This window comes from Salvia miltiorrhiza, chromosome 4, assembly GCF_028751815.1.
Source record: "Salvia miltiorrhiza cultivar Shanhuang (shh) chromosome 4, IMPLAD_Smil_shh, whole genome shotgun sequence".
Lineage (NCBI taxonomy): Eukaryota > Viridiplantae > Streptophyta > Magnoliopsida > Lamiales > Lamiaceae > Salvia > Salvia miltiorrhiza.
In genome coordinates, this window is record NC_080390.1 from 19,780,122 (window position 1) to 19,804,378 (window position 24,257).

General features: G+C 38.5%; 2 protein-coding genes across 2 annotated transcripts; one reads left to right on the forward strand and one right to left on the reverse strand.

Moving 5' to 3' along the window:
• Window positions 1-889: 889 nt before the first annotated feature.
• LOC131023676 (BEACH domain-containing protein C2) lies at window positions 890-21,826 on the forward strand. The gene is made up of 32 exons (XM_057953228.1): window positions 890-1,083; window positions 1,645-3,741; window positions 4,326-5,107; window positions 5,917-6,579; window positions 7,144-7,278; window positions 8,034-8,138; window positions 8,228-8,341; window positions 9,002-9,078; window positions 9,370-9,451; window positions 9,917-10,231; window positions 10,617-11,239; window positions 11,796-11,880; window positions 12,011-12,205; window positions 12,736-13,281; window positions 13,363-13,506; window positions 13,590-14,060; window positions 14,726-14,868; window positions 15,595-15,664; window positions 15,756-15,839; window positions 16,041-16,097; window positions 16,192-16,260; window positions 16,342-16,428; window positions 16,514-16,630; window positions 17,473-17,622; window positions 17,764-17,848; window positions 17,946-18,066; window positions 18,229-18,325; window positions 18,423-18,536; window positions 19,358-19,727; window positions 20,061-20,809; window positions 20,960-21,082; window positions 21,358-21,826. Exons 2-32 carry the CDS (start codon window positions 1,722-1,724, stop codon window positions 21,430-21,432), a joined length of 8,868 nt encoding a protein of 2,955 aa, XP_057809211.1. The 5' UTR covers window positions 890-1,083; window positions 1,645-1,721; the 3' UTR covers window positions 21,433-21,826.
• On the reverse strand, window positions 21,756-23,933 carry LOC131023681 (cytochrome P450 704C1). Its single transcript, XM_057953238.1, has 5 exons — window positions 23,248-23,933; window positions 22,878-23,162; window positions 22,471-22,803; window positions 22,195-22,395; window positions 21,756-22,116 (listed from the first exon to the last, which is right to left on the reverse strand). Exons 1-5 carry the CDS (start codon window positions 23,767-23,769, stop codon window positions 21,922-21,924), a joined length of 1,536 nt encoding a protein of 511 aa, XP_057809221.1. The 5' UTR covers window positions 23,770-23,933; the 3' UTR covers window positions 21,756-21,921.
• Between the last annotated feature and the right edge of the window lie 324 nt (window positions 23,934-24,257).

A 24,257-nucleotide genomic window follows, 5' to 3' on the forward strand; every position in this document is an offset into this window, starting at 1 on the left:
AATCTTCCACCAACTGATCCACCTCATCGTTCATACCAAGCCAGATCGGGGAATTTGCAATAGACTGTTTTGCATAACCAAACGTGTTTAGATATCTTGACCTAAGAATCTTTAATAATAATAATAATAATAATAATAATAATAATAATAATAATAATAATAATAATAATAATAATAATAATAATAATGTGTAATGTCAATTTTCATTATCAAACAATTTAAATTTATCTAATAACTATAATTATCATTATACTTAATACAAAGTTGAAAATCTACATTTCAAATTCAAGATTTTATTGAGTAATTGATGTGGATTATTTTATTTTATTATTAAAACATATTTTTCATTTATTTATATTTTAATTTTATTTAATATGTTTTTATTATTTAAACACGTCATTTAATTTCGATGTTCGTCGTGCATCGCAGAATGGAAGTTCTAGCTAATTAATTATAGACTATAAATAATCACAATTCCTTTAAACGTGGTTTATATAATTTCTCATTCTAATGATGAAAATTACTCCAAATATGTTGATACCACCTGCATGTGTAGATTATTATTCTACCATTATAATTATAGAAACTTGTAAGGTTTTGGTCAAACTCTTTCGAATGAATTAATTCACGTATCCTTACAAGCTTTACACACTATATCTTATTTCCAAACTTCAATTGTAAACGTCTTTATAGTACTATCTAAAGGAAACTATTAAACCTAAATATGCACTTTATCCTACAAAACGAAATGAAAAAGAAAAAGACAGAAAAACTGTAAAATTTCCCCAGATTTAATCTCTGTTATTGGGCTTTAATGATCCGGATCGGCCCAATTTAGGGATGAACAACAAATTATTGGGCAAAACTGCACAAATAGAATCACAGTTCATAATTTGGAGCAGAAATATTTATTTGGGTGGCTCGGACTATTATCATCCGCGCTCCGTTCGCCTCCTATTTCGATTCCTCTCTTCTCATTCATTTTCTCCGAATTTCTTCATCCGATCACCGTAGCTTATCCCATATTTATGAAGGTTGATTCAATCAAATCGCCGGATTTGGTCGCGATTCTTTTATTATAAGGTAACAAACAATAATTAACACTCTGCATTCGCGGCAATCCTTGCGAATTCTTATCGCCACGTATGTTTGCATGAATTTGTGATCCTTGGATGCCGAAGCGTGATCTGCATTTCGTTTTGTAGCCGTGGAATTCGTAATGCGTTGCTGGGATCTGTTGATTGAGTGTCTTTAACTTCACTTTTTTACTTGTGCTTGTTCTTTGATTTGTATGCGTGTGGTGGGAAAGGAGAACGTTGTTTGAGTGGTGAATTCATGTAGGGTGCATTTTGTTTTAGTTGACTAGATTGTATAAATCTTAAGCTTGCATTAGCTCCGACGTTTACCCCCAGGTCGATGATATACGAGTTTTAGTTGAAACTCGAAATGATTAAACTGTCTGTCATGTTAGAAAAATACATAAAACCTAAATTGAGTGGAGTCTCAGTTTTTGAAAGTGTATATTTCCAGTTTGGTTTTGCTCTTCATTGTTCTCTCTCTCTCTCTCTCTTGTTCGTCAGGAGTTGGAACTTCAGCTTGCTTATTAATTCTATATGATTGACTGCTTCCAATTATATTTTTCAGGTTTATTACAAGCAATTTCATTTGAGGAATCTACAATAGTAAATATATACATATATATGTTTATATATTGTTAGAAAATGGAAGAAGAGGAAACAAAAAACCATAAAGAAATTTCTGGTGATGACTTTGTGCCACAAAAGGAAGGCACCAGTCTAGATGATAATATAGGAATATCTAAAGCTGCAGATTTGGAAACAGATGTTAGTCATGCCGACAATGTGGGTGGTGGTACAGATTTAGAGGGAATAAATCCAGCCTCTCCTATTTTAGACGATGATCTTTTTGAGCATGTTCCGCTGAAAGATAAGGAAAAAATAGGTATTGAAACAAATCAGTCTCCAGGTCCTGATGATATCAGACATTCATCTACTGGTAGTGAGGAAACATTTGAATTTTCCTTTCCAAATGTTCCGTCATCTGGTATTGATTCTCCACCGGATGTAGGACTTGATGGTCTCCGCTCAAGCTTTGGAGCTGAGAATGATTCCAACTATGACATCAATGAGTCCCTGTCTTCATCTAGTCTTGATGCTTTGCATTCGTATGGAGATTTTGGATACTCTGCCGATTCACCTCAAAAGCCAAAGTCCAAACAGTTTTCGCCTACTGGGTCTCCAGAGCTTTTGCATTTAGTAGATTCAGCAATAATGGGGAAGCCAGAAAGTTTGGAAAAGCTGAAGAATGTTGTTAGTGGTCTTGAGAGGTTTGGAGGAAATAATGATGCAGTTGCTATGGCTTACTTAGTAGTTGATTCACTTCTTGCTACCATGGGAGGAGTTGAGTCTTTTGAAGAGAATTTGGATGATAATCCGCCCAGTGTGATGCTGAACTCTAGGGCTGCAATAGTGGCTGGTGAGCTCATTCCCTGGCTTCCTGACATGGGAGATTTTGATGGTTTCATGTCTCCTAAGACTAAGATGGCGAGAGGACTGCTAGCTATCTTGCGTGCTTGCACTAGAAATAGAGCAATGTGCTCCATGGCTGGTTTGTTGGGGGTATTACTTCGGTCTGCTGAGAGGATGTTTGTTCAGGATATCTGTTCGACAGAGAAAATGAAATGGGATGGCACTCCTCTCTGCTACTGTATTCAGTACTTAGCTGGGCATTCGCTTAGTCCACGAGATCTGCACTATTGGCTTCAAGTAATTAACAGAATTCTCAGGACAGTCTGGGCATCTCGTTTAATGCACTCACTAGAGAAAGCAATGGCTGAAAAAGAGGTCTTGGGTCCAGCAATTACTTTTGAGTTTGATGGTGAGAGTTCGGGTCTGCTGGGCCCAGGTGAAAGCAGGTGGCCTTTCACCAATGGATATGCATTTGCTACTTGGATCTACATTGAATCGTTTGCTGACAACATAAGTACAGCAACTACTGCAGCTGCAATTGCAATGGCTGCTGCTGCCACATCCGGGAAGTCATCCCCTATGTCAGCTGCTGCAGCTGCTAGTGCACTAGCTGGTGAAGGCACAGCACACATGCCTCGTCTATTCAGTTTCCTATCTGCTGACAATCAAGGGATGGAAGCATATTTTCATGCTCAATTTCTGGTTGTTGAATGTGGAAGTGGGAAGGGAAGGAAAGCTTCACTGCATTTTACTCATGCTTTCAAGCCGCAGTGCTGGTATTTTATTGGCCTTGAACATACTGTCAAACAGGGTCTCCTCGGTAAAGCAGAAAGTGAGCTGAGGCTGTACATTGATGGTTCCTTGTATGAAAGTCGTCCGTTTGATTTGCCAAGAATTTCGAAGCCTCTTGCATTTTGCTGCATTGGCACAAATCCTCCTCCAACTATGGCTGGATTACAACGCCGTCGCCGCCAGTGTCCTTTGTTTGCTGAGATGGGACCTGTATATATATTTAAGGAACCGATTGGGCCAGAAAGGATGGCACTTTTGGCTTATAGAGGAGGCGATGTGCTGCCTTCATTTGGAACTGCTGCTGGATCCCCATGGCTGGCAACAACCAATCATGTCCATAATATGGCACGGGACAGTGCACTTCTAGATGCTGAAATTGCTGGATGTCTTCATCTGCTATACCATCCTAATTTGCTCAGTGGCCGTTTCTGTCCGGATGCTTCTCCTTCTGGTGCAGCAGGTATCAAGATTACTCTTTTGAATAACTCAGTATTAAATAATGGTTCACAAAGTTGATTGTAAATATAATCTTATTCGCAATTTGTGTTCACCCTGTTTCTTTAAGTTAGAAATGGCTGATGGTTGCTAATTACCTCCATATAAGATTGTGTTATACTAGTTTGATATCATATGGTGGTTCTTATTTCTTTGGCGTCGATTAGTTTCTCGCTTTGGGTTTGGGACACCTGAAACTGATTAGGGTACAGCTTGAAAATATCTCAAAGATTCACCTTCGTCCCTCTCTTAATGGATAGAATTATTTTCCAGCATAGACCTATCCTTCACGTTACATCATTTTCCCAGTTCTTGAGTCAAAGTTACTTTCTTGGATGATGGTATTGTTTTCCCAGACATGTAAACTGCTGCTTAACTGTAGCATTGTTGGTGGATCCTGCTTTTATGCTATAGATTTACATATTTACACGCAAAATCAACTTAACGAATCCAATTTTTCGACATTGTGTTCTTGCTTCTCTTTCATGCATGGTTTGAACTACTTGACAAGCTACTCCTACTTGGTAAATAATGATATTTTGCATGAAGGTACCCTCCGGAGGCCGGCAGAGGTTCTTGGTCAAGTGCATGTTGCTACAAGAATGCGGCCAACAGAAGCTTTATGGGCCTTAGCTCATGGAGGCCCCATCTTCTTGCTGCCTTTGGTAGTTGGCAGTGTGCATGAGCATAGCCTTCAGCCACGGAAAAGTGACCTTTCTTTGTCCTTAGCCACAACTGCCCTTGCAGCTCCTGTATTCAGAATCATATCTTTGGCTATTAGGCACCCTGGAAACAATGAAGAGTTTTGTCGAAGAAGAGGCCCTGAAATACTATCGCGAATTTTGAATTATCTCCTCCAAACTTTATCTTCACTTAAATGTGCAAAGCGTGATGGTCACGAGGAACTCGTTGCTGCTATTGTCTCCTTATGCCAGTCCCAGAAGTTCAATCATGCGCTTAAAGTGCAGCTCTTTAGTACGCTGCTTCTTGATCTGAAAATTTGGAGATTATGCAGCTATGGACTGCAAAAAAAGCTTTTATCATCACTTGCAGACATGGTTTTCACTGAGTCAGCGGTGATGCGAGATGCTAATGCTATCCAGATGCTCCTAGATGGTTGCAGACGATGCTATTGGACTGTCCGTGAAACTGACTCTGTTAATACATTTTATATGAGTGAGGATGCTCGTCTTGTTGGCGAAGTGAATGCATTAGTAGATGAACTTTTAGTGGTTATTGAGCTATTAGTATTGGCGGCTCCACCGTCCTTGGCTGCAGACGACATCCGCTGTTTGTTGGGTTTCATGGTTGACTGTCCCCAATCAAATCAGGTGCATGCCCAATTATGCTTTCCTATGTTTCTTGTCTAAAATAGATCGGTAGTTGAAACCTTCTGTCATTTTCTCTTAGTAAAGTTCCTATTTTACATGTAGTCATGGGTAATAAATAAGTCATGCATCTGAACAATTGCATATCAGAATGTAAAGTTTTTATAAACACACGTGGATCGCAGCTTAGTTGTGATGACCTCATCTGTCCTCTCAGATCACTGAAATCTATGGGCTTGTTTAATTGCATTTCAATCTTCATGTCTGGTTTTAACTTTTCTCAGCTGGGATTATGAGATTGTATGTGGAAATGAAATTATGCTTGGACTAGTTTTGGAAAATGAGATTTTATAAATTTTAAAATAAGACGTATAATAAACTTAGCCGAAAATAAGATGTATAGGTTTCTTAGTAATTTTACTTTAGGGATTTCCGATTCGAAAAGCTGCTAATAAGCTTAGCCGAATGCCAAGCTGAAAGGCTATTTATGTTCATTTCTTGAACTAGTGACTCAATTTATTTGGTCATGCATGATATATATGACTATTTCGTCATTTGTACGCCTCTCATATAGAAACTACATGACAAAAATAACATGTTTCAACTCAAACTGCCTTTCTGGAATGTGTATAAATTTTTGCCTTCACTTTACTCCCAACAATTCGGTATTTGGTATCTGTTTGTATAATCAAATATTCTGTCCTCATTCCTGGTTATTTGATACCTAGTAATCTTCTTATCCATCTCATTGTGAAATTCTCTAAGCATGTCTGACGAATCTTCTGGAATCTATGGCTTCTCTCTCCTTCCAGGTTGCTAGGGTGCTGCATTTGATCTACCGGCTTGTGGTTCAACCAAACACATCCCGGGCTCAAAGCTTTGCTGAGGCATTTATATCATGTGGTGGCATGGAGACCCTTCTTGTTCTGTTGCAGCGTGAAACGAAATCTGGAGACCGTGATGTCTCACAATTGTTGGCAGAACATGATAAGGGTTTATCATCAGCCAAAACAGATGAAGATAATAATCAAGGTGATGAGAAATCTTTGGAGAGAAAAGATTTGAGTTTACAGGAGAATGCTTCTGAACTCGAGAATTTTGATGGTCCTACAGTATCTAACACTGAGAGGGTATCGTCCATCTCTGGAAATCCATTACCTAGAAACTTGGGTGGTATAAGTTACTTAATAAGTGCTGAAAATGCAAGGAATAATGTGTATAATGCTGACAAAAGTGACGGTATAATCGTACGGATTATTAATCTCTTGGGTGCTTTGGTAATATCTGGACATTTGAAATTCGATTCACCTGCTCCTTTGGATGTGACAAGCAACCTTCTTGGTTTGCTTGAGGCAGGAGGTACCATGTTTGACGACAAGGTTTCTCTTCTTCTTTTTGGTTTACAAAAGGCTTTCCAAGCTGCACCTAACCGGCTTTTGACTTGCAACGCGTACAAGGCTTTATTGGCTGCCTCAGTATGTCTTCATCTTTTTGCTTCCTCTTTCTTTTTCAAGAAACTTCTGCTTGATGTTGCAGTGCCATTTGTTTTGTAATAGGCCTTAAGAAACTCTGTTATTTTTCCATAAGTCCTTTTAGCGGGCCTATGTGAGAAAAATCCATCTTTGGTGAGTAACACAGTGCTAGGATGACTAACTATGTCAGGAATGGCTGGTGCAAATTCTGGCCGAATAGTGTACGTGTTTTAGAGGTGAAATGGAAATGATATGCATTCTCACGCCTATTGCAATGAACAAATTCTCATGCCTGTTGCAACTGAGTATGGTCAAATATGTATATCCACCTAACATATTTATCCTCATTACAAGTTTTTCGCTTCAAATATATCATGAGCTCCTTTGTATTGCTTGGATCAGAAAGCCCAGTATGTATGGTTGGCAATATTATGCTTGAATAATAAATTATTGATGCCCCACTAAATGCATAGGGATGCTAAATTTGAATTGTATTTTGGCCTGTTTTTTGAGAAGAGTTTGTACTCTGTTTAACTTTGAGGGTTTGGTGTGATCTATGCTTTCCAGATAAATGTGTCTTCAACAGAGGATGGCCTTAACTTCCATGATCCAGGTCACCGCTTTGAGCACTTGCAGATCTTGTTGGTTCTTCTTCGTTCTCTTCCATATGCATCGACAGCATTGCAAAGTCGAGCACTTCAGGTGCTAAGTTGTGATATTCTACTATGCCAGGATCGGATAATCTGATTTTAGATTAAATCAGCCTGTTTCTGTTTCAATCTCTTTAAGCTGCCACTTCCTTCTGTTCATCACTTATTCGTTTTTCTCTGTGCTATTTTAGGAGTTTTTGGAGAGGTAGTGTTGCAGAGAGTTTTTGGAGGATAAATTTGATTAGTAAAGAAAACTTGACTCCACTTCTAAGATAACTTCAATAGTAGAAGTATATATTTTGGTCTGAAAGGATTATTCGGTAGTCCCCCAATTGATGAATGTTCGATATTAGAAGTATATATTTTGGTCTAAAAGCAGTATTTGGCAGAGTCTCCCAATTGATGAATGCTAATGCTGGATATCAATAAATTGCAGGCTTATTCTGGGCATATATTTGTTATTCCCTTGTTTTCTTCTAACTCACTGGCCTTCATACGGGTTTCTTATTTGACATGGCATGCCTCAAATTTTGGTGTTATATCTCTCCAGTATTAGTTTTTTTTGGAAAGTCTCTCCATTGTTCTCCTCCTCTCTTCTGTCTGATTATGTAATGGAACTTTGTATTGATTTCATAAAACCATCATGTCAAAAGTTTTTATCCGAAGTTACTACTCTACCATAATGCTCATCTTAAAACTATATTTCAAATGATTGCTAAAAAAAAGTGCCTTTTTTGGAGAAGTGCTAAATATAGTGCTACTGGTGCCTTTTCCCTTTGAAATCTCACACTTCGTGTTTCATATCAGGATCTTCTGATTTTGGCTTGCGGTCATCCAGAAAATAGAAGCAGCCTAACAAGCATGGAAGAATGGCCAGAGTGGATCTTGGAGATTCTCATATCAAATCATGAGGTCACATCACTTACCCATATAATGGCTGACATCGATATTTGTATGGAACCTTTCTGTGGTGCCATTTCTCATTTATGATTTACATGCAGAAAGGTGGAAGTAAAAACGGAAATCTTTCCAGCTTGAGGGATGTAGAAGACTTCATACATAATTTCTTGATAATATTATTAGAACATTCAATGCGCCAGAAGGATGGATGGAAGGTTAATGTTCCTTTTTGTTGTCTTCCATTACATCCTTGTACATTCTGCCAAGCAAGTGAGGTGTTTGAAAGATTATAAGTAATAGAACACCAAGTATAGGACCATCTAAATTATGAATGGAAGGCAATAACTTGACTGATAGGCAATTAGGCATTAGGCACAATGTGAATAATGTCTGGAAACACGACAATCTACTCATGGAGCACTTGACAGATGATCTTAATATTTTCAGTATATCGAGGAAAACTATGATTGATGATAAGATCATGGTCATGATTTTCCATGATCCTTATCAAGATAACTGTAATACTGCAAAGTTGCATTTTTTCTCATTAAACACAATGCACTTCATTTTGCTTTCCTTTTGCCTTATTTTTCTTTTCTTTTTGGGAGGGGTGGGGGGAGTGCCTTGAAGATGATATCGTATATTCTATGGCTTTGGCTCTTTACTGTGTCAACCTTTATTTAGTTCCTTGCCACCTAGTGCATGAGCAGCATGTGTACTATTTCAAATGATTTGGTGCCAAGATAAAGTCTATGCCTTTCAATTCCATAACATTTTATCCTTCTTTTTGTTCTTGTTTAAGCTAATCTCATTGTTTTTCCTCGGCTTTGTCAATTCCTGAGTTTCATTGGTTTATCTGGTCATTACTGTGACAGGATATTGAAGCTACAATTCATTGTGCAGAATGGCTGTGTATGGTGGGTGGTTCTAGCACTGGAGATCTAAGGATCAGGTATTGCCTATGCAAATTACATTTTGTAGCATTTTGATTTTATAATGTAGAGAGTTCACCATGGATTTTTCTAAATCTTAGTACTGTATTGTTTGGTTTTATTCCCTTATGTACAATAAGGTTAAAACTTGTCAGTTGTGCTCTCCGAATTATGGTCTGAGGTTCAGTTAGCTATCTAAAACCAAACCTGTGCCAATACAGGCAATTATGGGACCTAGTGGTCTGCTATAGAAAAATTTAAAAATTTACGAACTGTTCTAGACTTCAAGAGGCTGATACTGTGCTTCACAGACGGGAAGAATCATTGCCCATCTTCAAAAGAAGGCTTCTAGGTAGCTTGTTGGACTTTGCTGCTAGAGAATTACAGAATCAGGTAATGTTCTATCTTTGATACAAAAATTTCCATTTCTGGTTGGCCATATAAGGTTTCGTTGTTAGTTTTCTTTATTAGCCGACTTATTTGCAAAAACCTTCTTTCTATGCTATATGCTGCTTTTATAACAATATTTTGCTTTTTGTTGCCTGTATTATCCTCCTGCCTTGTGCTGGTAAAAACTTCGGCCTCTGTATCTTATGCAACTTTTAAACATTGTTTCAACAAGTACTGATAAATGTCCAAAGCTGTTATCATTATTTAAGTGTATCCTTTTTTCAGTTACTTCCTAGGGTAACATTTTCAGGTCTTCTCAAAAAAGTTACCATATTTTACCTACCTGTCATAATATGAAGTTAAATTGGTCTTGTATCCTAAACCTTGACATGTTGATAATGTTCTAAGGATTACTCTATTCTTGCAATGCTACAACAATGTCAGCATTTTAGCTTTTCTGTGCTTCAGACTCAAGTTATTGCTGCAGCGGCTGCTGGTGTGGCAGCAGGAGGATTGACACCTAAGGCTGCAAAGATTGAAGCAGAGAATGCTGCTCAGCTTTCTGTTGCTTTGGTTGAGAATGCAATTGTGATCTTGATGCTTGTCGAGGACCATTTACGGTTGCAAAGCAAACTGTACAGTGCTTCATCTACTTCTGCAACTCCACTTTCAAGTGTATTTAATCTGGGTGGTCGCTCGTCAACTGCAACACGTGGAGAAACTTCAGATCCGACGGCATCTCAAAATTCATCAACTACTGATTCTGGACGACCCTCTCTCAATGTATATATGTACTAGATTATATGACGACATTAGCATTTTTAACTTGCATTATTATTATGATACTTGCATGTGTTTTAACCTTTTTAGCTTCTTGTTTTTACTTAGTTTTACTTAGTATGATGTCAAACACCATTTTCTTGTCAAGTGCTGTATGTCAAATTTGAGAAGGCTCATTCTTACAGCATAATGTCATATCTTATGTGTCATTGCAAAAAGCCTGCTAGTCGTTCTCAAAAACTACTTTCTTCTTTGTGCGTTCAAAGACATAGTTGGAGCTTTGGTCCTGAATGAGTGTAGCATTGCACATGATCAAAAGTCTCTCTTTCATATTTCCTGCATTTGATTGTCACAGCTAGTAAAAACTAAATCTACTTGATCTTGGTAGGTTCTTGCTCCGATGGCGGATGGTAATGGGCAAATTTCACCAGCTGTAATGGAACGATTGACGGCTGCAGTGGCAGCAGAACCTTATAATTCAGTTTCCTCTGCTTTTGTGTCATATGGGAGCTGTGTCCTAGATTTGGCAGAAGGATGGAAATACAGAAGTCGGTTGTGGTATGGTGTTGGACTTCCTCCGGCAACATCTGAATTTGGTGGAGGTGGCAGTGGTTGGGAGTCCTGGAAATCGGCGTTAGAGAAGGATGCTAATGGAAACTGGATTGAACTTCCACTAATAAAGAAGTCAGTTGCAATGCTTCAAGCTTTGCTGTTAGATGAGTCTGGACTTGGTGGTGGTCTGGGTATTGGTGGAGGATCTGGTACTGGAATGGGAGGCATGGCAGCTCTTTACCATTTATTGGATAGTGACCAACCCTTCTTTTGTATGCTTCGGATGGTGCTTGCTTCATTAAGGGAAGATGATGATGGTGAAGATCACATGCTAATGAGGCATGTCAGTACTGAAGACAGGTCAATGGAGGGTTTCCATCGAAAAACTACCAGCACCGTGTCGTTTGAGACAAACACTAGAATGCCAAGTAGGAAACCACGATCAGCTTTGCTTTGGAGGTACCATCTATGTAATCTACTTGAATTTTTATTCGCAGGGAGTTTATCCCTGGTGGTGGCTTATAATTAGTTCAAATGCAAAAATCTTCTGTTATTGTTAAGTTTCTCTTTGTAATTGTATACTAATTGTCAGCTGATAGTTAAAGGTGTGTCATGTTCATGTTGTCACACAAACACCTCAACTTGATAACACTAAATCTAATGGTGGTACATAGTCTGCCAGTTGACCTATGGTCTCCCAGTGGCTTGAACAAGAGAGTTTGTTTATTGAATAGCAGCTTTACATATCCTTTACATAGTCTGCCAATTGACCTATGGTCTGGGCTTGAACAAGAGAGTTTGTTTAATGAATAGCAGCTTTACATATCCTTAACTATGAAAGTCCTATGTTTCCTGATTCAAAGGGTGTCAAGAGTGACTAATAAGGAAATGCTAGGCTTCTTTGGTTGCTGTGAAATGCCACATGCATGTTAGCGTTTGTCTCACCTGGGTAGTACATGATGTTTTCCAGTGTATACTTACAAAATGAGACTAGCTGACTGTTAATTCTGTGCAGCGTGTTGTCTCCAATCTTGAACATGCCAATATCTGAGATGAAGAGGCAGCGAGTGCTGGTTACATCTTGTGTCCTATATTCAGAGGTCAGTATTGTATGCCTTCTGTAAAAGTTGTTCTATTCTGCTGCTGCATTGTATATGTCCATAATTAGCACGATTAAAATACAATTCTAAGTAATATGCTGTTAGCTAAATATTTTTTTTTATGTTGCAGGTGTGGCATGCAATTGGAAAGGACCGAAGTCCTCTACGTAAACAATATCTGGAGGGCATCCTACCTCCTTTTGTTGCTGTATTAAGAAGGTGGCGGCCTCTTTTGGCAGGAATTCATGAACTTGCTACTGCAGATGGTGCTAATCCCCTTGTTCTTGATGATCGTGCTCTGGCAGCAGATGCTCTACCTATTGAGGTGGTTATCCAATCCTATTTTGAAAGATGACAGCTTGCCTGAAGTTTGGAATTGTTTCTTTCAGTCACACAAACTAGGGCCCAGCTTTTGATGGCTCTCATAGTATGGTATATAGTGAATCATCATTGCACATATGTTAAACTAGTCACACGTAAACATCTGTCCAAGCTCAACTTGGGCCAACTGTGGAGAAAGCATACTTCAACTATGTGCAACCATCCTTAACATGAAGCTGCAAGAATTACTTTGATACATCATCGTTTGTAACCATAGATTCACTTTGCCTACATCTTTAACAGGTTTTTAAAAAAATATATTTTAGCTCATCTTTCTTCAGTGGGACCTGTAACACAGGTTTCCTCCATATAATTCTTGGATCAATTTATATATCGTCCAAAAAGAAAAAAGTAGCTCGGCATGATAGAGCGGATTTCTGTCACCCCTTTGATTATATTATTCGCTTTCCTCCTAGCTGATACTGCATTCCTCAGACCATAGATTAACTGAGATTTGTTTACTGATACCTTTAGGCTGCTCTTGCTATGCTATCTCCTAGTTGGGCTGCTTCTTTTGCCTCACCCCCCGCTGCTATGGCATTATCAATGATTGCTGCCGGTGCTGCTGGTGGAGAAACCACTGCTCCTCCAACTGCCTCACATCTTCGGCGTGACTCATCATTGCTTGAGCGGAAAACGAATAAGCTTCATACTTTTTCAAGTTTCCAGAAACCGCTGGAGACACTTAGCAAATCTCAGCCTATTCCAAAGGACAAAGCTGCTGCAAAAGCAGCTGCGTTGGCTGCTGCCAGAGACCTCCAGCGTAATTCAAAAATTGGATCAGGACGAGGTCTCAGTGCTGTGGCAATGGCTACATCTGCGCAGCGTCGGAGTAAAAGTGATTCTGAACGAGTGAAAAGATGGAATGTTTCTGAAGCCATGGGAACTGCCTGGATGGAATGCTTACAATCAGTGGATTCAAAATCTGTATATGGGAAGGACTTGAATGCTCTTTCCTACAAGTATATTGCTGTTCTCGTTGGAAGTTTAGCTTTGGCTAGAAACATGCAGCGATCTGAGGTATTGCATTCTTGTTTTGAAAGTTCCAACCATCTCCGATATTACAACCCACAGTTACCTGAACTTTCTGTGTGATTTTAGGTTGACAGAAGGTCACAAGCTGATATAATATCTCAGCACCGGTTATTTATTGGAATACGTGAATGGCGCAAGCTTATCCACTGCTTGATAGAGATGAAATGTCTCTTTGGTCCATTTAGTGACGATTTATGCAAACCTAAGCATGTATGTATACGAAATGGACTTGTCTGATTTATTAGAAGATTTGTTAGTCAATAATCTGTTAGTGTGAACTTTGATGGTGTTAGGTTTTCTGGAAGCTAGATTTCATGGAAACTTCTTCGAGAATGAGAAGAATTTTGCGGAGGAACTATCAAGGCTCAGATCACCATGGTGCTGCTGCAAATTATGAAGACCATATGGAGCAGAAACAGGAAAAACCTGAAGCTGCAAGTCCATCTAATGCTTCTATCCTGGCCGTAGAAGCCATTTCATCTGATTTGGGAAATGAGGAGGATGAGCAGGACATGGCCTATTTGGATGCTAGAGCAAGTGGTGAACTGCCTGCTGATATTCAGAGAATATCATCTGGAGGCGGTGAGCATTCACTGAAGTCAGGGGAGTCTTTGGAAGTACCAGTTACTGATAGCCTAGACTCAGAACCTGTTCCAGCATTGGTTGCCCCTGGCTATGTCCCATTTGAGCATAATGAAAGGATTGTTCTTGAGCTTCCATCATCAATGGTTCGTCCATTAAAGGTCCTAAAAGGCACTTTTCAAGTAAGTTCTGCATACATTAATCAAGATATACTTTATTGTTACCCTGTATTTTCCTGATACAAAAATGTGGTCTTACTTCTGCTTCCAAAAGACTCGAACTGATGTTCTTTTCTGCTGATGCTGCTATGGGAAATTTCAACATCTGATAATATTGGAACCATTAAATGATACTAGGGGACAGCAAAAACAAGTGCTGGTGATTCATATTTACTCGTGTTTTGCCTATCTGCCTTCGTTTAGTAGGTGTAAAGAAGTAACAGTGTGGTTTCGGGACCCAAAAAAAAGATGAGGGACTAATTATGGTTTGCTGTTGGCTGCATTAGGTGGCGAAACTATATTTAATAGGCTTATCCATTCTCTTACTATTCACTTTACTGAAGCTCCATTCAATACAATATGATGCTCATGCTGAAGTTGAACTTACCTGCATTACCACTTGTTAATACTCCCTCCGTCCCACTTCAATTGGCACTTTTGAAGTGGGCACGGAGATTAAGAATAAAGGATAAAGAGTGTAAAGTAGGTAGGGTCCACTTCTTTTATGTGTGTAGAAAAAGTGAAAGTGCCAATTGTAGTGGGACAAAGAAAAAAGGCAAATGTGCCAATTGAAGTGGGACGGAGGGAGTATTATATTCTCAAATGTGTTAAATGATGTCTTTTGTCAGATAACGACCAGGAGAATCAATTTTATTATTGATCGCATGGACAGTAGTGCTATGACAGATGCGGACAGCAAAGGTTATAATGAAGTTCAAGAAAAGGATCGAAGCTGGTTGATATCGTCACTTCACCAAGTATACAGCAGAAGGTTTAAATAAACACTGGTTCATTCAGTTGACCATATCTATTTTTATGTTTGTCATATTACATGTAACGGTGCTCCAACTGCTTATTTTCTTCTGCCTCTAAATGATATTGTTTTGTTCACTTCTTTGTATTGTTTTATTCTTAGCTTTTTCTTATAATATGATTTATTCATTCTCTTAAACTTCTCATTATATCGTTTGCTTCCTTTTCATTTATTGGGTTTCATTTACCCTGGGAGACCGATTCCTGTAAATGCTGAAGAAAATGATTCTCTACTTCATTGTTCAAGGATTTAAGTTATCCTCATGGACTTACTCGTGAGCTTAAAATGTTACTCAGTTCCTAGAAACATCTTCTCTTATCTATGCTTATAAGATTACTTGCTCAAAGTTTCATGGATTACTGACTGAACCCAAGACCTCTCTCTTGTATGCAATGAAAGTTTACTGCTTGGGTGTTCCCGGAGGGACATTATCTATTCATTTTTATTATAAGTAAAGGAACATTTTAATTTAGATTTCTCTTGAAGGTTTTGTATCCCTAATTAAGTGTGAGTCTACTAGGCATTATGTTCTTGAATATGTTATTTCCCATATAACATATTTGTCCTACTGGTAGCTATTATTTCTTCTTCTGTATTCATGAGTCTCTGATCTTGTTTCAGTACTACTTAGAATGTTATGGTGTCTCTTTTGGAATGTGAATTATCGACTCATTTCTCTTGCAGATATCTGTTGAGAAGAAGTGCACTTGAGCTGTTCATGGTTGACAGGTCAAATTACTTTTTTGATTTTGGGGTATGCTTCTCCAAACAATCTATAATTCCACAAGATTGACATTTTATCTTTTTCGGGTAACTAATAACCCCCACCTCTCCTTTTCCTGCAGAGCACTGAGGGACGCAGAAATGCGTATCGGGCTATTGTCCAAGCCCGTCCTCCTCATTTGAACAATATCTACCTAGCTACTCAGGTATTGATTTTGTGGTATTATATTAACTAAGCAAACAAATCTGTGTTTGCCAATGAGATTAAGGCGTAATATTCCATGCAAAGAAACCGATTCCACTCGTAAATCTAAGTGAACTGCATACTTGGATCGTGCTGTTTTGAGATTTCAAATTGATCTTATTATGCAGTCTTCTAAAAAATGTTATTATTTCCTATATTGAAGAGACCTGAACAGCTTCTAAGGAGAACTCAACTGATGGAGCGCTGGGCTAGGTGGGAGGTACTTTTGAAAATTAACCTGAAGTGCAAATATTCATTTATTTAAATTGAACTGATAAGTTTCTGATATTAAGGCCATTAATAAATTTGTCCAGATCAGCAATTTTGAATACTTGATGCAGCTTAATACATTGGCTGGGCGCAGCTATAATGATATTACACAGGTTAGATTTTACTGATATTCCATACTCATCTCATGATTGAAAAGATGATATTTTAATGCTTATCTGCATTTTTATGTGCAGTATCCTGTATTCCCGTGGATTCTTTCTGATTACAGCTCACAGAACTTAGATCTTTCAAATCCTTCTTCTTTCAGAGACCTCTCAAAGGTGGTTTACATCTTTTTTTTTTTCTTTTATAATTGGAATTTTAAATTATATCGTGCTTCAATTTTACATAAAATTTGTATTGCAGCCAATTGGTGCCCTGAATTCTGAGAGATTACATAAATTCCAAGAGAGATACTCCAGCTTTGAGGATCCAGTCATTCCCAGATTCCATTATGGCTCACATTATTCAACAGCTGGAACAGTGGGTCCTCTTATTATTCATCCTTTACATTATACAAATACTTCCATTCTTCAAGCTTACTGAGATTTATAAATTCTTACAAGCATCATGATCACATAGCTGCAAACTAGTTAGATAGCATTTGAGCAATTTTCGTTTATGGAGAGTACTTAGTAATGATTGCAAGAACCATCTCTAGATTTGATCTATCACAATTTCTTTGTGAGATCTGGCATAAAATTTGTCAAAATTTATCCAGAGTTGTAGGTTAGTTGGAGACTGGATGTCATTATCACATCAAATTTTCCATTCTGGTCACTCATCAGTAGTGTGTCGAATGAGATTAAGGTCAATATGAATGAAAATAATTTAATTTCACGTATTTGATTCACAAGTTAACTGAGAGCCAAGAGCATCAAATCAGGCAACATGCAGACTCATTGCTACACTATATGCATTATGATTGATTCCTAGTTGACTTTCTTGAACCTTCTATTAGAATAAGCTAGTGAAGTTGTTTTCCTGTGGGAGTATTTCTTTCTTTCCTATCCTTTTAAGGGGGGTGTTTACTTTTGAGGATTAACCTAGAGAGATCAAAAATAGTAAGGCTAATCCCTTGTTTACTAAGATGGATTGAAACTTAGGGATATATGAAGGCCCTTGATAATTTCTATCATTTGAGCTAATTTTGCTTGATTCATATCTCATTGGATGGGTGGGATTGAAGAAATCCTAATCTTGAGGATATAAATACTCAATCATGTATCTTATCAATCTTGCAAAGTAAATGACCCCTTAGTGTCAAAATCACTCTCCGTCAAGTTTTAAACTATACCAGGCTTTCATTCCATCTTATGTGGCAGGTATTGTATTACCTCACTAGAATAGAACCTTTTACAACCCTTTCTATTCAACTTCAAGGCGGCAAGTTTGATCATGCTGACAGAATGTTCTCAGACATTGCTGCAACTTGGAATGGAGTTCTTGAGGACATGAGTGACGTAAAGGAATTGGTAAATATATCAATTCTCTCGTGGCTTATTATGCTTTTTGTTGCATTTTTTCCTTTTGACCTGGGTTTAAGAGTAGTTTCCTTCTATTCTTTCATATCCTTATTAGTTATTAATTTTTTCCTTTTCGATGCTGAATGTTAGGTTCCGGAGCTATTTTATCTTCCAGAGGTTCTAACCAATGAAAACTCAATTGACTTTGGTACAACACAACTTGGCGAAAAGCTTGGTATGCATCTCAGTTGCTTGCTTCCATTACAATTTAGTAAGACAAATATTTCCCGCATAGCTTTCTGTTATTTTCATACCATCTGTTCACATTATAGGCCCAGTTCGGCTTCCCCCTTGGGCCGAAAATCCAGTTGACTTTGTCCATAAACATCGAATGGCACTTGAGAGTGAGCATGTCTCAGAACATTTGCATGAATGGATTGATCTCATATTTGGGTACTTTTCGCTTTTTTACTCTTGTAGCCCACTTTTCAAATTTGGGTATTTTTCCTTTTCTTTTTTAACTCTTGAACCTGTTCTCTCCCTTCTATCCCTCACATGCACACACATGTTTATTGATGATAATATGTTAATAACTTATAACTTATACATATTCAGGTGCAAGCAACGTGGAAAAGAAGCTATACAGGCAAATAATGTTTTCTTTTATATTACATATGAAGGAACTGTAGACATTGATAAGATATCGGACCCAGTAAGTTAGCTTTCTAGTTCAATTCCCAATCCTTTTTCTGAAGAATATTCGCACACTCCAATCTGCAATTATTTAAATGTTCAAATATATATTAAAGGTACAACAGCGTGCTACCCAAGATCAGATTGCTTACTTTGGCCAAACCCCTTCACAACTTCTGACAGTGCCTCACATGAAAAGGATGCAGCTGGCAGATGTCCTTCAGATGCAGGTACTCTCTAATGCCATGCCCAAATTCTATGTGCTGTTTCCCTTCCATGTGTAGTTATACTTAACTGTTCCCCTTGTAGACAAACAAGCACGACCATAGCAATTGTTTCAGACATGACACAGTTAAAAAGTTGAATCGTGTTATAGAAGATGTGGGTAATAGCCATTTGAGTCTCATCTCCCAATCTTTGGGGGTGAGAGCGTGAGAAATTGCATGGAGTTAGAGTTGAAATATTAGAGGTATCGACAGTCCATGTGATTTGGGGATGGGAAATTATATGCCATCAAATATATCATTAAATTAAATTTATTAGAGCTATCACCCATAGTGATAAAATCAGATTCAGGAATGATTTGACCGAAGTTGAGTTTGGCTAGGCTTCACATATTCAATTCTACCTTAATACTCGATAGAATCTCAAAAAACAGTAGCTTACAGATAGGGGTTAGCATTTGATTTGTTCAGTTGGTTTTTATAGGCATTTGAACTGAACGAATAAAACTGATTTTTGAACTTGACAATCTAACCGAATTACAAGCTACTTGTTGAACTCAAAGAATGTACAATCTTTTTAATTTTCGGCTACATTTCCTGATATCAGCGATTTTTTGTGCCTGGGTTTAGAATCACTTAGCTGCTTGCTCTCCAAATTAATGGGTTTTTATCTGGGAATCGCTTATACTCTTTCAGTTAATATTTTTGTCAACAACGTATACTACCTAGCTTTATCTGTTTCTTAGCTGGTGTGCTTAACCAGATTTATCTGAGTTTGCGCTGGAAGATGCAAGTCCTGTGTATCTGATTGTATTTCTCGTGAATAGACCATTTTCAGGAATCCCTCAGAGCTTAAGCCTTACATGGTTCCCTTTCCTGAACGCTGCAATCTGCCTGCTGCCGCCATTCATGCATCTTCCGACTCTCTTATAATTGTTGACACCAATGCTCCAGCGGCACATATAGCACAACATAAGTGGCAACCAAACACACCTGATGGCCAGGGGACACCTTTCCTTCTTCAGCATGGAAAGCCTGGTACAGGTGCTGCTGGTGGAACTTTTATGCGAATGTTCAAAACCCCAACTCCATCTGAGTCGGAAGAGTGGAATTTTCCTCAAGCACTAGCATTTCCAAGTTCTGGAATCCAAAGCACAAGGATAGTTTCGATTACTTGTGACAGAGAAATTATCACTGGTAAGCATGTGTTCTGAGAGTAATCTGGTTTCCATGCGTCCCTTCCTAGTATATGTGACTTTAGAAAGTTCCAGCTGGCTGTCTCTTCGAATATAATTTGGTCATAAATTTCTTTACATTGGTTACCAACCAAAAAGTTAAATCAACTCATTGGGGTTCAGTTCTTATTATGGTTCTATCTTCCCACAGAATTGTAATTTATGACATATACTATCTCCTTGATACTTCTTAAGTTCCCAGCATTACTTTAGCTTCTAGCTCATTAGGCATTTACTTTGATATGATAGTGGCTTTTCCATAAACTTGTATTAAAGGCTTAAGATTCTGTTTTAGGTGGGCATGTGGATAACAGCATAAGGCTGGTTTCAGCTGATGGAGCAAGAACATTGGAAATGGCTAGAGGACATTATGCCCCAGTAACGTGCTTGGCTATGTCTCATGATAGCAACTATCTTGTGTCCGGATCTCGGGATGCAACAGTTCTACTATGGAGAATACATCGGTCAACAATTTCACACTCTGGCAGCTTGCCAGAGCTTTCAGGTAATCCTAGCACACCTAGATCCCCAAGCAGTGCAAGGAGATCTAACTTGGCAGACAAGTCTACGAGACACCGGATAGAGGGTCCCATACATGTCCTTCGAGGTCATCTAGGGGAAATAGCATGCTGCTCCGTCAGTTCAGATCTTGGGATTGTTGCTTCCTGCTCCAATTCTTCTGATATCTTGATTCATTCTATAAGGCAAGGTCGGCTGCTTAGAAGGCTTCCTGGCATAGATGCTCATTCTGTGTGCCTATCATCTGATGGAATCATAATAACCTGGAACAAGAATCTGTGTAATATCAGCACTTACACTCTTAATGGAGTTCTGGTTGCTACGAAACAACTTCCAGTTTCATCAATAGTTACTTGCATAGAGGTCTCTATTGATGGTCGTAGTGCTTTGGTTGGACTAAACCCTTCTCTGGAAAATGATGGAGGCTCTGAGTACAGTCCGCGGCTAAATGCAGATCATGAATCAAATGAAGGAAATAGACGGGAGCTACCTTCTATCTGCTTCTTTGATCTCTACACTTTGAAGGTATGATTAAATCTGGTGCCATTTGCACCTGTTGGGAATTATAAATGTCTGAACTCTGAAGCACTTAATTTATTCCCCATATGTCACATCTGTGCCCATAATAACCATATTGTTATCTATTATTAATGCTTAGGGATCTTTTTCCTGCAGATCTTTCATAAGCTAGAACTTGCAGAAGGACAAGATATTATCTGTATTGCTCTGAACCAGGATAATACAAATCTGTTGGTTTCTACAGTAGATAAACAGTTGATAATATTCACAGATCCTTCTGTAAGTTGCACTTGTTATCACTCTCTTGCTTTTTTTTCTCTTTCTTTTTATGTGTTACGAAATACGTGCTTTGAGAACTCTGGAATACCATTCTACTATAGAACATCCCAGCTTTGCTGTATTCGGCATTTCCACAAGGAAATGATGCTTTGTATCACTAGCTTTTTCTTATTTGTGTAAAAATATCATAAATGATTTCTCCAATTGCATTCACAGCTTGGGAATATTACTTGAGGCTCATTTGTAAGGAAATATAACTCGCCTTTTCCTTGCAGTTGAGTTTGAAAGTTGTCGATCATATGCTCAAACTGGGTTGGGAAGGTGACGGATTATCTCCCTTTATGAAGTAAAATGTCTAAGCTGATCGATATTACCTTTGGGAAGACTTGATATGCCATCAATGGGTGGCTGGTGCTCCCCATCGAGACATGAAAGGGACCTCTATACCACGTGGTGAAGTCGTTCGATGTTTCTTAAATAGTTGTACTTGTAATACCACCAAGTTGGCAAGTTTTGTTGCATGAAAGGCCTCATATGGATTTCTTCATGATGTATATCTTTGCCCTTTTTACCGATATTATTGTGTACAAAAGAGTGTATTTTTTGTCTCTCACTATATAATTGTTGTGTAAAGAATTTTGTGTTCCGTTGAGGCCGCTCTTGCCACTAAATATGTATAAACAAGTCAGGATATTGTATTTTACTATAAGAGCAATGTAAATTTCTGCGGATTCTTTTTCGTAATTGTATTTTGTAAATCAAGGCTGCAGAAATCACTATCAAACATGTCTCCCATCTTTATGTACTCGTCTCTCTCTTGGTTTATCTTCCCTCACATCTCAGATCAACAAGTCTGTTCTTGGTTCTGCATGAACGTCGAGGCCTCCACTGATATGAAGTGTGAGCATTGTTCTGTACGTCACTTTTTTGGTCTCATCACTCAATCTGAACCTGAAAAAGCCAAGTAGTGCTGCCGATACAATCTTCATTTGCCGATAGGCGAAATCCTTCCCTAGGCACGTCCTAGGGCCTGCCTGAAAATCAAGCAAAGCATCAAACGCATGTAGAGTTAGTTCGACTTCGTATAGACAAGCTTATACATATATATTTACATTGAATGCCACAAATTTGAAGGGCGATTCAGGCTGAAACATCCCATTCTTGAGCCATCTCTCTGGTTTGAACTCCTCTGCGTCGTCCCCCCAGATATAGCACATCCGCCCCATTGCATAAGCTATGTAGTATACGCCGTCTCCCCTTTTCAGTCTGTAGCCATCAGGCAGAGTGTCGTCCGTTTCAGCACACCTCCCATCCTAAAAGAGTTTAGCAACAACCTAAGATATCATGATTTTATCATTACAAGATTCAAATTGTGTGTGTTACTTTACCACTGGAACTGCAGGGTACAGCCTCAAGGTCTCTGTTATGGTTGCATGAAGGTAATGCATTTCTTCAAGTGCTTCTTCTGTGATGTTCTCAACAAATTCACTAACACTAGCTTCATTTCTTGAGCAGAATCTTCTCACTTCTTGTGCAATTTTTTCTTGGATAAGTGGATTCTTGCAGAGTATGTAAACAAACCAAGAAAGAGTGTTGGCTGTGGTGTCTTTCCCAGCAACCATGAAGTTGAGGATAATATCTCTCAGGTACTGATTGTTCATCGTCTCGGGATCCTTCTTGCTCTCCACCAGAAATCTTGAAAGCAAGTCCTTCTTCACATTCTTGAATCATGAAAATGTGAATCAGTTATGTAACTATATAAGATATTGGGAAGCACTAAAGAAAATGGGCTCACATCATTCTGTTCCTTCTCCATCTCTTCTCTTTTAGTTCTGATCACTCTGTCCACAAAGTTATGGATGAAGTCGATGTTCTTCCTCAAGGTTGCTTCGCCACACATGTTTAGGTATCGCTTCATCTTCCATGTAGGATCAACATAACGCCTATACACCAATTCATTCGAGTCATCAAAAGCCTTGATGAACTCATTTCCTTCTGCATTTGACTCCTCTAGGCAGTTCAGATCAACTCCAAAACCAACAGTGAATATTGAATCGAGGGTGCATCTCATCAGCAAAGCCTGCCACAACGAGTCAGCTAAAACTGTCGAAGAAAGAAAACTGTACAGATTCATATACAAAGATGGTTGGTGATATCTGCATTACCTGCACATCAAAAGCTAGGTTGTGTTTGGAGAATTCCTGTACTGTCTTCACCAGTTTTGCCGCTTTCAGTCTGAACACCGAGCAGCTGTAGTCCCTCAGCACTCTGGTCGAGAACTCAAAGCTCGCGAGCTTCTTCTGCTGGCGCCACTTATCACCATCCACCACGAAGATCCCTTGACCAAACAAGTCCCCCATGATGTCTTGATTGTACTGCCCTTTGCTGAAGTTGTGGAAGTTAGATTTGAGAATATATTCCACGTTTCGTGTATCAGCCGTGTATACCTCGCTCTGATCCGGAGCTAGAAGCCTCCAAGTTGTATGCTTCTTGGCCATTTCTGTTTGGTAGTCATACAGCCTGTTCAAGTAGAACAGCTGATCAAAAACAGTCCCAACCACCGGAGGGTAGTCTCGATTCTTGACTGATTTTCCTACAAAGATTCTGAGCAGCAGAGCTGAAACTAGTGATATAACAGCCAAAGCTGCTGCTGCAGTTATGTAAAAGATGGCATTAATGATATCCATCTCTGTAGAAGTTGATGATTTTTTTCCCAAGTCTATGTAAAAAAGACTAGTCTTTTAAAAAATCAGAGCAAGTTCAGACAAAATGGTAGTGTTCATTGATGATAACGAACCTGCAGAAATTACAAATGCACATAGACAAAACAAGGAGAGAAGACGTTTCGAATTACTTAGGAGAATTTGGCAGTTTATGTGTCCTAATATAAGGATAGACAATGATTTGATGTTTCATGTTATTTCTTTGATATTTTATTGCAAACCATATATGTCATATTGGATAAGCACCACACAGGTCTTGATCTTAATTTTATTTTGAAAAAAATTATTTTTTTCTCATGAGGGCCCATAAAGAGTACTTGATAATATTGATTTGATCATAACCAATGAAATTGGAATATCACATTGCCCAGTTGAGCAGCACAAGGAAACTTGATCACATCTAAACACATAACTTCTGCTTAAATTTTTATAATAGATCATTTGTATGATTC